Below are 13925 nucleotides of genomic sequence, written 5' to 3'. Positions count from 1 at the left end.
GTAGTGTTTCCTGCTTGGTAAACAAGTCATTACTTTTCATCATTACATTAGAAGGGCTAGTTACTCAGACTGTGAATGCTTTAGGGGACCCTTCTCCCGTGAGCATGAAATAGCTGAGGGGCGCCTCGCAGTTCTGTGCGGATCCCTGAGTCGGCACCATGCTTGCGGATCCCTGAGTCGGCACCATGCTCAGGCTGCCGGCAAAGCCCTCTGCCCGCCCTCTCAAGGCTGCTCAGCAGAGCACTGAGAACTCAGTGTGCGTGGCTCTCACATCGCTCATCGTTTATGTCTTCTACTGTAGTTAATTATGCATAGGTATCATTTCCCCAGCCTAAATCATGAACACAGGAGAGGGAAGCTGTTTTATTTACTTTTGAATCCTCCTCATGTCTATCACACAGTATTGCACAATCAGTAATAAAGATTTGTGGGGTGACTGTAAAAGGCTCTTATCTCACTTTGGATCTTTGCCTTCATTACGGCTAAATTATATTTTATTTATTAAATTAAAATTTTAAAATATTAAAGAACTGTGCCATACTATATTATGACCATATTGTGTTACAGTAATCTTTGAAGAGATCCAGAGAGAATAAACAAAAGTAACTTTAATATGTTAACGATGAAAAAAGTATTTATTTTTAATATGAAGAAATGGTTTAAGTGCCATAGTAATACTTCATATATACATTCATGTAATGAATAGTTAATACAAAATGCCTACTATGTGCTAAGAATTTTAGTGTGGGAATAAGGACAATTAAATAGAATGTGTTCTCAAAAGCTCATAGAACTACCAGAGAAAGAGATATTTTAAAAATATTATATTTTCACATGTCTGAAATGTAGTTTTAAGTGAAAAACCATTTTATATAGTGTTGACAATAAAATTATAAAATAGCTTCATTGATTTCCTTTTTTGAAAAGTTATATTTTGATATGACATATGATGTTTTTTACTAGAGTGTAATTCAGCAAAGTTAACACAAATAATATAAAGGAAAACTTTATATATTAAAACTGATACAAAGAACAATGTAAAATTACATAAAACTTTATGGTTTTTAAATTAAAGAATATGGCATACACACGAATTTTCAAAATTTTAATTATCAAGTCCCTTATCTTTTAGGTATTAGTAACAAGAAATGTATAGTAGAATGTGTAGAAAATTAGAAAAATCTGCTATGCTAACTAGTTAAAGAAATTCCACAGATTCCCACAATACAGAGATAAAAATTTGTATATTCTTACATTCATTTTCTGTAACTATATGAATACAATATATACATCATGCTAGTATGTAACTTTTTTCATTGAAAATGTATTCTCCATATTTCTCTATAAGTAAATACTTAAAAATATAATTTTAGTAGTCATATAGAATTTCATATTATTCATGAATCATAATTAATTAACCATCCCCCTATTCCTGAGAATTTATATTGGTCCAATATTTTTAGTAATTATAATGCTGTAATTACTATTATACACAAATCTATAAGTATTATTTCTTTTAAATTATTATACATATTACACTGAACTGTAAAAATATAAATTTATCATAATTTAATATTTTCTTGATGATTCAAAATAAGTTGCCATACTTATTGCAGTATAGAATAAGATGGTAAGTACTTGCTCTAGGTTCAGAATATCTGAGCTGAAATCCTGGTAACACCACCTCAATAGCTGGATGAATTCAGGCAAGTTATGTAGCTTTTCTCAGACATAATTCCATTGTAAAATGAGCTCAATAATTGCATGTATCATATAGATTATGAAGATAAAATGAGAAAATTGTATAAAATGTATAGTCTTTACTCTTATAAGAAGAATTGTTAACTTTACATTAACTAAGCCATTTTATCATCTTAACAGTAATAATAGATACCAAAAACTGCTTTATAACATATAAAACTATATATATAAAAAATATATATAAATATATATAAAATTAGAAATTATATATAAAGGAGTAATGAGAATAACTCATGTTAAAATTATTTCATATATATATATATTTTTATATATATAAAGATGTGTGTATGTATAATGTTGTCATAAATTATATTATCAAAAGCTGATAAGACTAAGGGCATATATTTCCAAAAGATTATTATGTTATTCTTGCCATTGTATACTCTTTCACCAATTTATCACACTTTATAAAACCATTGTCTTATAAGGAGTCCCCCACAAAAGACCCCAAATAACCAAAGCAATCTTGAGGAAAAACAAAGCTGAAGACATCACACATCCTGAGTTCAAACTATATCACAAAACTATAGTAATCAAAACAGTATGAAAGTTGGCATAAAAACAAACACATTGATCAATGGAACAGAATAAAAAAAACAGAAATAAACCCACACATATATGGTCAATTAATTTAACAAAGGAGCCAAGAATTTGCAATGGGGAAAGGACAGTCTCTTTGATAAAGTGTGTTGGGAATGCTGGAGGGACACATACAAAAGAATAAAACTTTGACAACTCTCTCACACAATACATAAATATTAACTCAAAATGTATTAAAGGCTTGTATGTAAGACCTGAAACAATAAAACTCCTAGAAGAAAACATAGGCATTAAGCTCCTTGCCATAAGTCTCAGTAATGATTTTTTTGGATTTGACACCAAAAGCAATGGCAACAAAAGCAAAAATAAACAAATAGGACTACATCAAACTAAATAGTTTCTGCACAGCAAAGGAAACCATCAACAACAAGAAATGAAAACCTACGGAATAGAAGAAAAGGGTTGCAAATCACGAATCTGATAAAATAGATAAAGAACACATACAAGTCAAAAACAAAAGTTAAACAATCCAATTTAAAAACAGGAAAGTGGTATAAATAGACATTTGTCTAAAGAAGGCATACAGATGGCCAACAAATAGATGGAAGGTGTTCATAATCACTAATCATCCGGAAATTCAAATCCAAACCACAATGAGATATCGCCTCATAGCTGTCAAATTGGCTATTATCAAAAAGACAAGTAACAGTAAGTGTTGGAGAGGATATTGCAAAAGGTGAAGACAAGTGCACTGCTGGTGGGAATATAAATTGGTGCTGCTAACTGTGGAAAACAGTATGGAGTTCCCCAAGAACTTAAAAATAGAACTATCATGTGATCCAGCAATTCAATTCTGAGTACTTATCTGAAAAAAATAAAAACAATCAAAAATATTATATGCACCCCCATATTCATTGCAGCATTATTTATAATAGTCAAGACATGGAAGTTAACTAAGTGTTCATCAATGAATTATTGGATACATAATATGTGGTAGGTACATGATAGAATATTATAGCATGTTAAAAACAAGGAAAACTTGCCATTGTGACAACACGGATAAACTTTGAGGGAGTTATGCTGAGTGAACTAAGTCAGACAGAGAAAGACAAATATCATAAGATCTCACTTATATGTGGGCACTAAAAAAACTCAAACAAAACAAAAAAAAAAGTTAAACTCATAGATATAGAGAACAAATTGGTGGTTTCAAGAGGTGGAAAATTGAAGATAGGTGAAATGGGTGAAGGTGGTCAAAAGATACAAAAGAAGACATTGCACAGGAGTGGGGAGGAGAGTATCAAGGGGTGGAGGGACATCGTAATACTTTCAATAATAAAGATAATTTTTCAAAAAAAAAGAAGACATGAGAATAGCATGGTAACTATAGTATATTTGAAAGTTGCTAAGGGAGTAGATCTTAGTTCTCATCAAAAGAAAAATAAATTGTAACTACATATAGTGATGAACATTAACCAGACTTATTGTGGTGATCATTTTTCAATACATACAAATGTCAAATCATTATGTTGTACACCTGGAACTAATATAATGTTAAATGTCAGTTACATATTAATGAGAACCATTCTAGTTGTACAGGTGCATTAAAACATTTCTTAAAACAAAGTTGGTTCTTACATGTAGACTTTCCTATGCTCTTCCCTTTGCTTACAATACTGTCTTCTATTCTCTACTTAGTAACTCTTACCTATCCTGCAAGAACATAGCCATATATCAGTATCTTTATAAAACCACCTTTAATACTGCCAGGTATAATCATTCTCTCTTCCTAAGATCACGATTATACTTAATTGTTTTATTACATCAATTACCATGTAATCTCTATTTTTTATTGTTTTGTGATTAATTATTGAGAATAACATCACCCCTAATGCTTAAGAAAAGCCTAGCAGTTCTACAGCTAATCTAGCAAGTTAATACTAGAACTTGTTTCTAATCCTCTTTTACCTATCCGTTATTGTACTACAGCCACGGAGACAAGGAACCCCTAGAACAAGTATTAAAACTGTTTTATCAACCACAAGTAATCTCAGTAAACACACTTCTGAAAGCCAATCAATCAGTGGAAGATCCTCCTTTTGAAATTAACCAATAAACAAAGCCTCACTCTAGTAACACATTTTGGAAGGCAGGTCGATCAGCAACTCCATCTTTCCTGAGGAACTACATTCTTAATCCTGTGTCATTTCACTCTCACTGCTAAAAGCCACCAATCACTGACTTGCACGCTGCATAACAAATGACCCCAAACTAGAAGCCTAAACAAATAATCATCTCATATCGGAAGTTAGGAATTTGGACTGAATTTTCTGGGTGGGTCTGGCCAGGGTCTCTCATGAGCTGTCATCAGAGCTGTAGCCACCTGAAGGACTGTTGGGACTGGAGGCTCCACTTCCATGTTTCATTGTTCACACAGACCTCAGTTCCTCACTGGCTATAGGCAGATGTATCAGTTCATCAGCACGTAGACCTCTCAGCACTGCTACCTGAGTATCTTCATGACATGGCAGCTAGTTTTCTGAGTAGCTTATTCAAGAGAAAGCAAGGCAGAAGGCACATCTTTTATGGCCTACCTTCAGAAATGACATACCATTATTACTACTGTACTTTTTTGGTAACAAAGACCAACCCTGATACAATGTGTATGATTTCTACAAAAGCATGAATACCAAGATGCACAGATCAGGAGGGTCGTATTGTAGGCTGGCTACAACTCTTCCCCAAAACCCTGAGTAATATCAATAGTTTACTTTGCTCAAAGAGACTGTTTAACTAGCATAACTCTCCCTAAATTCAACTTTGAGTTTTTAATTTCAGATATTTAGTGTTGTTGTCATCCTTTGTCATTTACAGAAGTTTTCTCCAGGTTTCTATTTTGTTTGTTTTAAGATCCTCATTTGGTAGTATTCTATTTGACCCAGAGACCAATAGGAATACTCACTGGGACTGACTGAGCCAAAACTCTCACAGTGCTTTGGATCTGATAAAATAATAACACTTCTAAGGCAGAAATTAAGTTTTAGTTATTTCTCCATTTTTTTGACAAGCATGTAATAAACACTCAACGCTTGTTGAATAAATAAATGCAGAAGTCAAATAGTAAAACGTTATTCCTACAATTTTCATTTTACCAAGTTCACCAGTAAAATACTGAGTGGTAGATTGTTGTAAATCTGCAACTCACATTTCCTATAACTTATAGATCTAAAGTCACACCTTCTTACTCAATGCTTCCAACCTGCTTGGTGAAACTGGGGTTGGCGAAGAGGGAGACACACTCTGATTCTATCATTCAAGTTCAAGAAAACATGGGCTTCATGTAGAACACGTTCTCTCCATTAAATGAGAAAGACCTTATTCATTAGAATATTTAGTAACTTGACCATATTGAAAAACTTTAACCAGATTTGATATTTCATTCAATTTTATCTTTCTTTTGAGGGATTCCTGTGATTATACTGAATAGTAAAAGTTTTAAACAGCTAAACCTTGTAAAAATAAAATGACATTTTCCCACCAACAATAACACTTATAAAAACACATTCACATCATTTGCCCTTAACAAAGAAAATCTAAGGGACCTTCAAGAACATGTAAGTGGAAGCTTCTGCCAGGTTATAGTTGGGGGAAAAAAGGGAGATCAACAGGTATATACTCAGACAACTTTCCAAGTCCAGTTGAATTTAAAGTATATTTTTCAGTGACCACATTATTCTCCTTAAGCAAGCAGACACTCCATAGGCAGAGCAAAGCATAGTATATTTTAACTTATCCAAATTATAACAGACCATAAATAAATAAAATATATGGAGCTTCTTTCAAATTAGGATTATCCTCAAAAAATAAACTCAAAAACAACTTAGTTTTGACATGAGTAATAAATGTCCATAGTCTAAGGAAAAATCAGCACAAGTAGGATAAAAACATTTAAGAAGGCAAAATAAATTATATATGTATCAAATAGTTACAAGAAAACATGGCAAAAAAAAGGAAATAAAAATGATGAATAGAAATCTAAGAAACAGCTGAAATGTGTATTTTCAAAAGTTTTTTAAAGTGCAAGATATAAGCAGAACATGTAGTAGCTAGGATATCTACAATAAATCCAACATACTTAATTATCCTATCTTATTTTGAGTTTCATCACTTAAAAGAAATGAGAAAATTTGAAGAATACGTAGAGAGAAATTCCAAAGACATTAAGGATGAGAAAGAGGACTTCTGAGAACTAATATTTTAAATGGCCAATTGAAAAAAAAAAAGATTTATTAAACAATGCAAAACCTTTATTTTGTAGATAGTGAAAAAGTTCCAACTCCAATGAATGGTATATAAGAAAAGAAAGTCCCATGTTGCAAAGTAGAAAATTCTAAGAGAAGAGATCATCAAATATCAGACTTGATTGTCAAGGACGACTGCTGGAAGGCCAGTCGTTAAAGATGGGATTATCATGTGGCGGAAGCACATCAGGTCTTGCCTGAAGGCAGGGGAATAAAGTGAATGGCATAAAAAGACACCTTGTACTTCTATAATGGGTAACAAAAGTGATTAGGCCAGGAAATCAAACTCCAGTATTAATTATATACCTTAAATAATTATATGTTATAAAGGTAAGTAAAATCTACTATATCAAGGGCTGGAAAAGATATATGAAGAAGAGGTACTAGAAAATTGGAGGTCTATGCTCATTACTCAGGATCTGAACAAATTAGAAACCTTATATTAATACAATAATATGGTTTCAGTTAAGAATGAACCATTAGTTTGAAAAAATAGTTTAATCATTCATTTGTAATCCCTAAATGGTTTCATTGGAAGATAATGGCTGGCCTACCCCTTTCAATGTATTCCCATTGAAGTTTCAAGAGTTCTTTAATATAATATACAGCTTCCAGGTTCAAAACCCACCAAAGTCACAAAGACGTAAAGCAGGAGAGAACCAGCTCAGTGTGTTTGGGACAGGCCAGAAGACCGGCAGAGCGCAAGGACACACCATTCATAAGGAACGGTAACCAAAGACATGTCAAAAGATTAGCTTTCCTAAACAGCCTCTTCAAAAAAATAAAAGTTTGACAAGACCTATGTTCCCGGAAAAAAAATTTAAGTCTGCTTTATATTGTTGATGTTTAAAATTATAGAAAATATGAGTCAGAAGAAAAACTTTGTACACATTAACCAATTTGAAATTATGACTTCAATGCGGCATTCTGGCTATAGTCAAGCTAGTGTTAGAAATTATGGAATAGCAAAGAATGGATATACTGAATATTTTTAGAGGATGCCTGTTCCTTAAACTACATAACTTGTTAGCAGCCGACACCATTTATAGAGCATTGAGTAACTCTAATAACTATTCCTCAGTTCTTGCTGATAATACATCTCTAAATCCACAGAGTGAAATCAATAAACAGTAGTGCCTACATTGTGGAGTATTAATGTGGGGACATTTAATAAATCCCCAGAGCTATCTTCCCTAAAATGTTTATAGTCAAGAAGTTACTGAGTTTCAGAAAGCACTTTCTGTAATAGACTGATCTTTTTCAAGGCAAATGCTGCAAATTCTCTTGTCAATCAATTTAATAACAACTGCAATTCACAAAGATGCAAGGCCTTGGTCACATGCTAAAAAGGGAAAAGATAAGCTTAAAACCTCAGAGGATCCTTGGCCAGTTTGGCTGGGTGGTTATAGTGTCAGCCTGTGGATCAAAATGTTCAAGGTTCAATTCCAGGTCAAGGGCACTTACCTGGGTTGTAGGCTCGATCCCCAAGGGGTTGTGCGGGAGGCAACTAGTCTATCTAGGCTTCTCTCTCACATTGATGTTTCTCTCCCCCCCCCCCCCCCTCTCTCCCCTTCTCCCTTCCCTTCTGTGTAAAAAAAATCAATGGAAAAATATCCTTGGGTGAGGATTAACAAAACAAACAAAAAAAACCTCAGAAAATAGAGTCCTTGAGTCACAACATAATGCCACTTGCATAGATTCTGTATATTTATTTGAACCAAATGTTCACAAATGGTCTCTAAACAGTGAACACAATTTTTTAGAATGACATGGGTCACGTTCTGGTAATTTTCAGGTGGAAAACTGCAAAGAAAATAAACTGCAACTGGAGTATTGATTCATTTTACACAACCTAGCGGCTTCAGCAATCTTTTTCACAATTTTCTTGCTTTCTTTTCCTCCTCTTCTTCCTCTAGGCTATCTATCAGACTGAGCACTTACATATACTGTTATATCCACCAGCCCCATAAGAGTGCATTAAATTTGTGACTCTGTAGATAAATTCTAAAATGCTAGTTTTAAAACTTAAAGAGAAATCTTCTTGCAAAAATATTGCCAAAATACCAATTTCACTATCTTGGTTCTTTACATTTATGTTTTCAGCTTCATTTTTATTATCATGTTATACATTTATTATGTATAAATGAAAAACTGCACATATTTATCGTGGATAATTTAATGAATTTTGACATATTTATGCATCCATGAAACCATCACCACAATCAAGATAATAAATATTTGTTACCCCCGCATTTTGTAATCCATCATGTGTCACTCTGCTCCCCATTCTATTCCCAGATAACCTCAGATATGCTTCTATCATATAGTTTATTTTGTTTGCATTTTCTAGGCTTTTAGATAAATGGAATCATACACTTGCATTCTTTTTTTTTTTTTTTTCCTTAATCTGGCATCTTTTACCTAGCATAATTCTTTTGAGATTCAGACATGTGATACTTGTATCTCGACTGTCAATAGTTGGTTCTTTCATATTGCTGAGTAGTAGTCTGTATGGATATATCACGACGTGTTTATCCTTTTCCAGCAGATGGGCTTTGGAGTTGTTTCCAGTATGGGTCTTTCACCAAAAATGAATCTATGAATACTCATGTACCAGTCTTTGTATGGACACACACTTCCTTTTCTCTTGGGCAAATTTCTAGGAGTACTATGGCTCGGTCATATAACAGGTATGTGTTTAACTTCTTAAGAAAGTGCCAAATTATTTTGCAGTGTGGTTTTTTTTTTTTGTTTTTTTGTTTTTTACCATTTTGCATTTGCAAAGGCAAACATTCGTGTTCTGGTGTCTGGCATCCCTGCCAACACTTAGTGTGTTGTAGTCTTTTTCAAAAAGTTCAGCCATTAGGGTAGGTGTGGAGCGGTATCACATTGTGTTTTAATTTACATTTGCCTTATGACTAACAACAGGGCATATCTTTTTTTGGGGGGTGGGAGGGCTTGTTTGCCATTCATGTATATGTATTCTCTCTTTTTTATTTTGTGTTTATTTTTAACATTTTATTTATAGTACTATCCACTCTTCATGGTATATAGTGTGTTTTGACTAACTTTTAGAGTCATACATCGCTACCATGATCAAGATACGAAACAGGTGCGCTAACCTAAGAACTCTCTTACTCTGCCTCTTTATAGTCAAGCCTGCCCACGAGCCATAAGTCCTAGTAATCACAGGGCTGATCGCTGTCCTTAGAGTCCATTTGTTGTTATTTTTTTTAATCCTCACCCAAATATGTTTACTGATTTATTTTATTTTATTTTATTTATATTTTTGAGAGAGAGAAAGATCACTGTGAGAGAGAAACAGGGTAGGTATGTGCCCTGACCAGGAATCGAACCCACCACTTTTTGGTACACAAAATGTGTACCAACAAACTAAGCCACCTGGCCAGGGCCTTATATATCTTTTATTATTTGACACTATTACAGATGTCCCCCATTTCCCCTTTTTGCCCACCTCCACCTAGCCTGATAGCTTTGCTTTTTCCAAAGTGTCACTTAAATGGAACCAATATGTAGCTTTTCAGCTAGGTTTCCTTCACTTGACATGATATATTTAAAATTCAGCCATGTTGGTGTGTATCAATAGTTCATTCCTTTTCATTGCTGAGAAGTATTTTATTGTACAGATGTAACAAATTTTGATTATCCACTCACTAATTAAAGAATATTTATGTGTTTCCAGCTTTTGGTAATTATGATTAAAAGACTCAACACGATAAAAATTTAAACAGTCACTTCATTAAAGAAGCTATACAAATGACAAAAACATGAAAAGACACTTTATATCAACTAAAGAAATGCAAATTAAAATCACAATAGAACACCAATACAAAGCAATTATAATGACTAAAATGAGAAAGATTTATTAATATAAGTATTGATAGAACTGTGGAGCAAAGTCAACCCTTATGTCTCTGCTGGTGAGGAATATGAAATGGTACAACCACTTTGGAAAACACTTTAGTCAAGATAAAAGCAAAGCTATTTCTATATATAGTCCTGATTATGAAGGTTAATAGCAGCTTTCCTTGCAGAATCACTTTTTTAAAAAACCAACCCAAATATTCATCATCAGCTGAATAGATACATACAGTGTGGTTCCACTGTTCTCGTGGAAGTATCAAAGTATAAAACAGCCACTTTTTAAAATGTAGGCATAATAATTAAGAACTAAAGAGAATATTTTATAGGGCCTATGTAACCCCTCACATTATCTAAGTGATGAATTCGAGTTGTGTAAAGAATCATTCCTTCTTCACTATCAAAGGAAATAAGGTTCAGTATCTTACCTATATATTTGTAGCCTTCTTCTCCATTTACTACGGGTCTCAGCCAAGTGGACTTAAGTTGCCTATTCTGCACATGGGCACCTTGAGGAGGATAGAGTGTAAATAACATTTCAATTGCATTGGACTTCTTGATGATTTCAGAATATTTTTCATGGTTGTCTATAAAAAAAAAAGAAATATTAAAAACTTTAGACATTTTTACAGAATGTCAAATGTGTTTCTTTTAAGGGGTGCAAATTAAAACTATTTAATAATTTAAATGCTAATGATTATGTTGACAACATGAGTTTTCCTTCATCAAAGATACCTCACCAAAATCTTACTGTTCAGATAATTCCTAGCAAAAATTAGGAAAGGACTCTACTAATAGCATCTTCAAACACTATCAGTTAAAGCAGTGTTGTTAGTAGCAATAGGGGGGAAAAAAGATAGCAATGAACAGCATTTATATTCTACATACTATAGCATAACCATATATATTGTGAAATTGCCATTAAACAATAAAATCAGAGTAACCAGGCAAAAAATGTTGAGTAAGTCTAGAGTTCCATAAACTGAAATTGCTGAAAGAATTAGTATTTCTAGGCTATGATCCAGGAATACATATACAAATATTTATATAACACTAACTCTATGCTAGGGACATTTCCAAATGCTTTAAAACATTAACATATTTAATTTTCAAAGCACATCTATAAGGTAGATCCTGTTATTATTTCCATTTTACATGAAGACAGTGAGGCTCAGAGAAATTAAATAACTTGCCTAAATCTTTCAGTCTGTAAATGATGCAATTAGGATTTGGATTATCTAAGGAAGTCCTTAATTGCAAACAAAAGTTTGTCAACCCAATATGACCTGCATTAACAAGTAGATGAGAAAACTATAATTAAAAAAATAATTTTATTTGTAAACTGAAAAATCTTTGGCTATGGCACGTGGGCCTCCAGTGTATCATTTCAGTTTATGGTTGATATACCACTCTCCTAAAATTCAATAATGCAGTCTCCTGAACAGTTCATTCGATGTGACTCACCTAGAGACATTTCAAGAAAAGGAGATACTGGATGTGAATCTCCATGAATAATTCTGTCACACTATCCTTCCTTCCTTCTTCCCTTCCTTCCTTTTTAGTTTCCTTTATTTTATTATATATATCCTATTTTGTGGCACATAAGTAAAGGCAGTAAAACATAATGATTGAAGAAGGTAGATTTGTTGGTGGGCAGTGTTACAGGTTTTAACCTGCTGCCTGACTCCAATCCACCTTCATAGTCCTGCTTGTGAGACTAGGACATTGATCCCTTGCCATATGGCACCATCCATGCACAGTAAAATGGGGAAGAAGAGAATGAAGGGGCCCTGTCTGGTTCTGGGGGCTTTCCTGGCTGGCTCCGCAGTTCACAGTAGCCAGCAGTGCAGGGTAGCTTCTGGCCATGTCACCTGACACCACCTGGAGCTCCCTAAATACACAGTTTGGGAGCTTTCTAGTGAATTCTGTGGTGTGAAACTTTCCCATGAATGGGTTCCCAGTGGGTTCCACATTGTGAGACCTGCCTCTGGTCAGAACCCCAGAAAGTGACTTCCCTGTCAATTCTAGCAGCACACGATGTCAGTGAACTCTGCCACTCACTGGGTCACAGCTATGCCCTGGATCTGGATCCCAGAGGAAGAGACGGAGGTAGGGACCATCTTTAAATTTGTTTTATCCTTAGGTGCTCTGCCTAGGGGTAGTGGCAACTCCCTATGTCCTCTCTTCTCAATTCTTAGGGTTCTTTTTATCCTTAGCAGCCAGTCTTAGTTACTCCAGTCCCTATCATAATTACTAATTATTAATATTAAACTTGACCTGCTCCAATTACTGTGTAACTTCTGCTTTCTAATTTGACCTCGACTAATACAGACAGATCTGTGTGCTAAATCTTGAACCCCCATTAACATCCTGTGAAATATTAGACAAATCAATTTATTTCCAGGTAATAATATTGGCCTCATAGGGTTATTGTTAGAATTAAAGATATATAAAATACTTATAACACCATGTTCATAAGTACTGGAGAAGTGTGTTACTAGTTTTCATCCAATATTACTTCAATAGTAATAAAAAAAAATGTGAAAGCCAGGAAATAAAATAGGTTTATGTTCATTAGTTTTAATACAGCACTTTATTTTGCTTTAATACAGCACTTTATTTTGTTTTCATTTCAGGAAAACTAAAATGCCTACACTAAAATATAAGTTGTTGTGAATGTAGAACCGTCACTTTTTCTTACTGGCTAATCCTGATTGAAGACTCAGTAGAAACACATGAAGCTGGTGGAGTGTTGAACTTCCTAGGATAGTGAGATATAATGGGAACTCCAGTATCAAACACACATTGAAGGCTTCTAGGTCAGGGTCTTGCTAATGCCACCATTTTCTATCAGGTGACACACACAGAACCTTGGAACTTCTATAAACAAGGCATTATGGTATTTAATGACTGTACCTTGTCTTCATAAGATCAAAGTTGTTTATAAATACCCATTTTTCATTTTAGAAAACAAAGCTTATAAAACATGTTTTCTTCTTTTAATTTTATTACATATGTATTTGTTACATATCCCAAGATAAAAACAGGAATTTGATTTTTGTTGCTGATATTGATCATTTTTGTTATTTATGGAGGACCTTCCTTTTAATACTCTGCTAAGTCACATTGGATTTAGGTGTAATAATTCTGTTCTCAGAACTAAAAAAATTTAAGAGCTCTTCCTTACCCATCCTTCACCAAGCCACATATGTAGTAAAAATCAGAAGATCTTAAATATATGTGTCTAAGTGGTTCTGTAGCAAAATCCCACATGAAATTTCCATAACTTTCTATTGTTCCCTGGTCACTAAGTGGTTAATTATCTTCACCAAGAGTAAGCAGGGGAGGTTGAGAGCAGAGGCCTCGGAGCTGCACTACTTGGGTGTGAATCTGGATCTGCCATTTACAAGTCGTGTGACCTGAAACAAGTTAGTTAACCTC

General features: G+C 33.8%; 1 protein-coding gene across 1 annotated transcript in view; it reads right to left on the bottom strand.

Annotated features, from left to right (window-relative positions):
* Positions 1-8376: 8376 nt before the first annotated feature.
* Positions 8377-13925, bottom strand: part of IQCM (IQ motif containing M) — a 231407-nt gene continuing 225858 nt past the window's right edge. Inside the window, exons 11-12 of the mRNA XM_036282282.1 lie at positions 10913-11071; positions 8377-8405 (exon numbers count right to left, since the gene is read on the bottom strand). Coding sequence (XP_036138175.1) covers positions 8377-8405; positions 10913-11071 — 188 coding nt within the window. The remainder of the gene's footprint in view (positions 8406-10912; positions 11072-13925) is intronic.

This window comes from Molossus molossus, unplaced genomic scaffold (assembly GCF_014108415.1).
Source record: "Molossus molossus isolate mMolMol1 unplaced genomic scaffold, mMolMol1.p scaffold_m16_p_4, whole genome shotgun sequence".
Classification (NCBI taxonomy): Eukaryota; Metazoa; Chordata; class Mammalia; order Chiroptera; family Molossidae; genus Molossus; species Molossus molossus.
The sequence above is the reverse complement of the archived record's forward strand: the minus strand, read 5'-3'. Positions and strand labels throughout refer to the sequence as shown.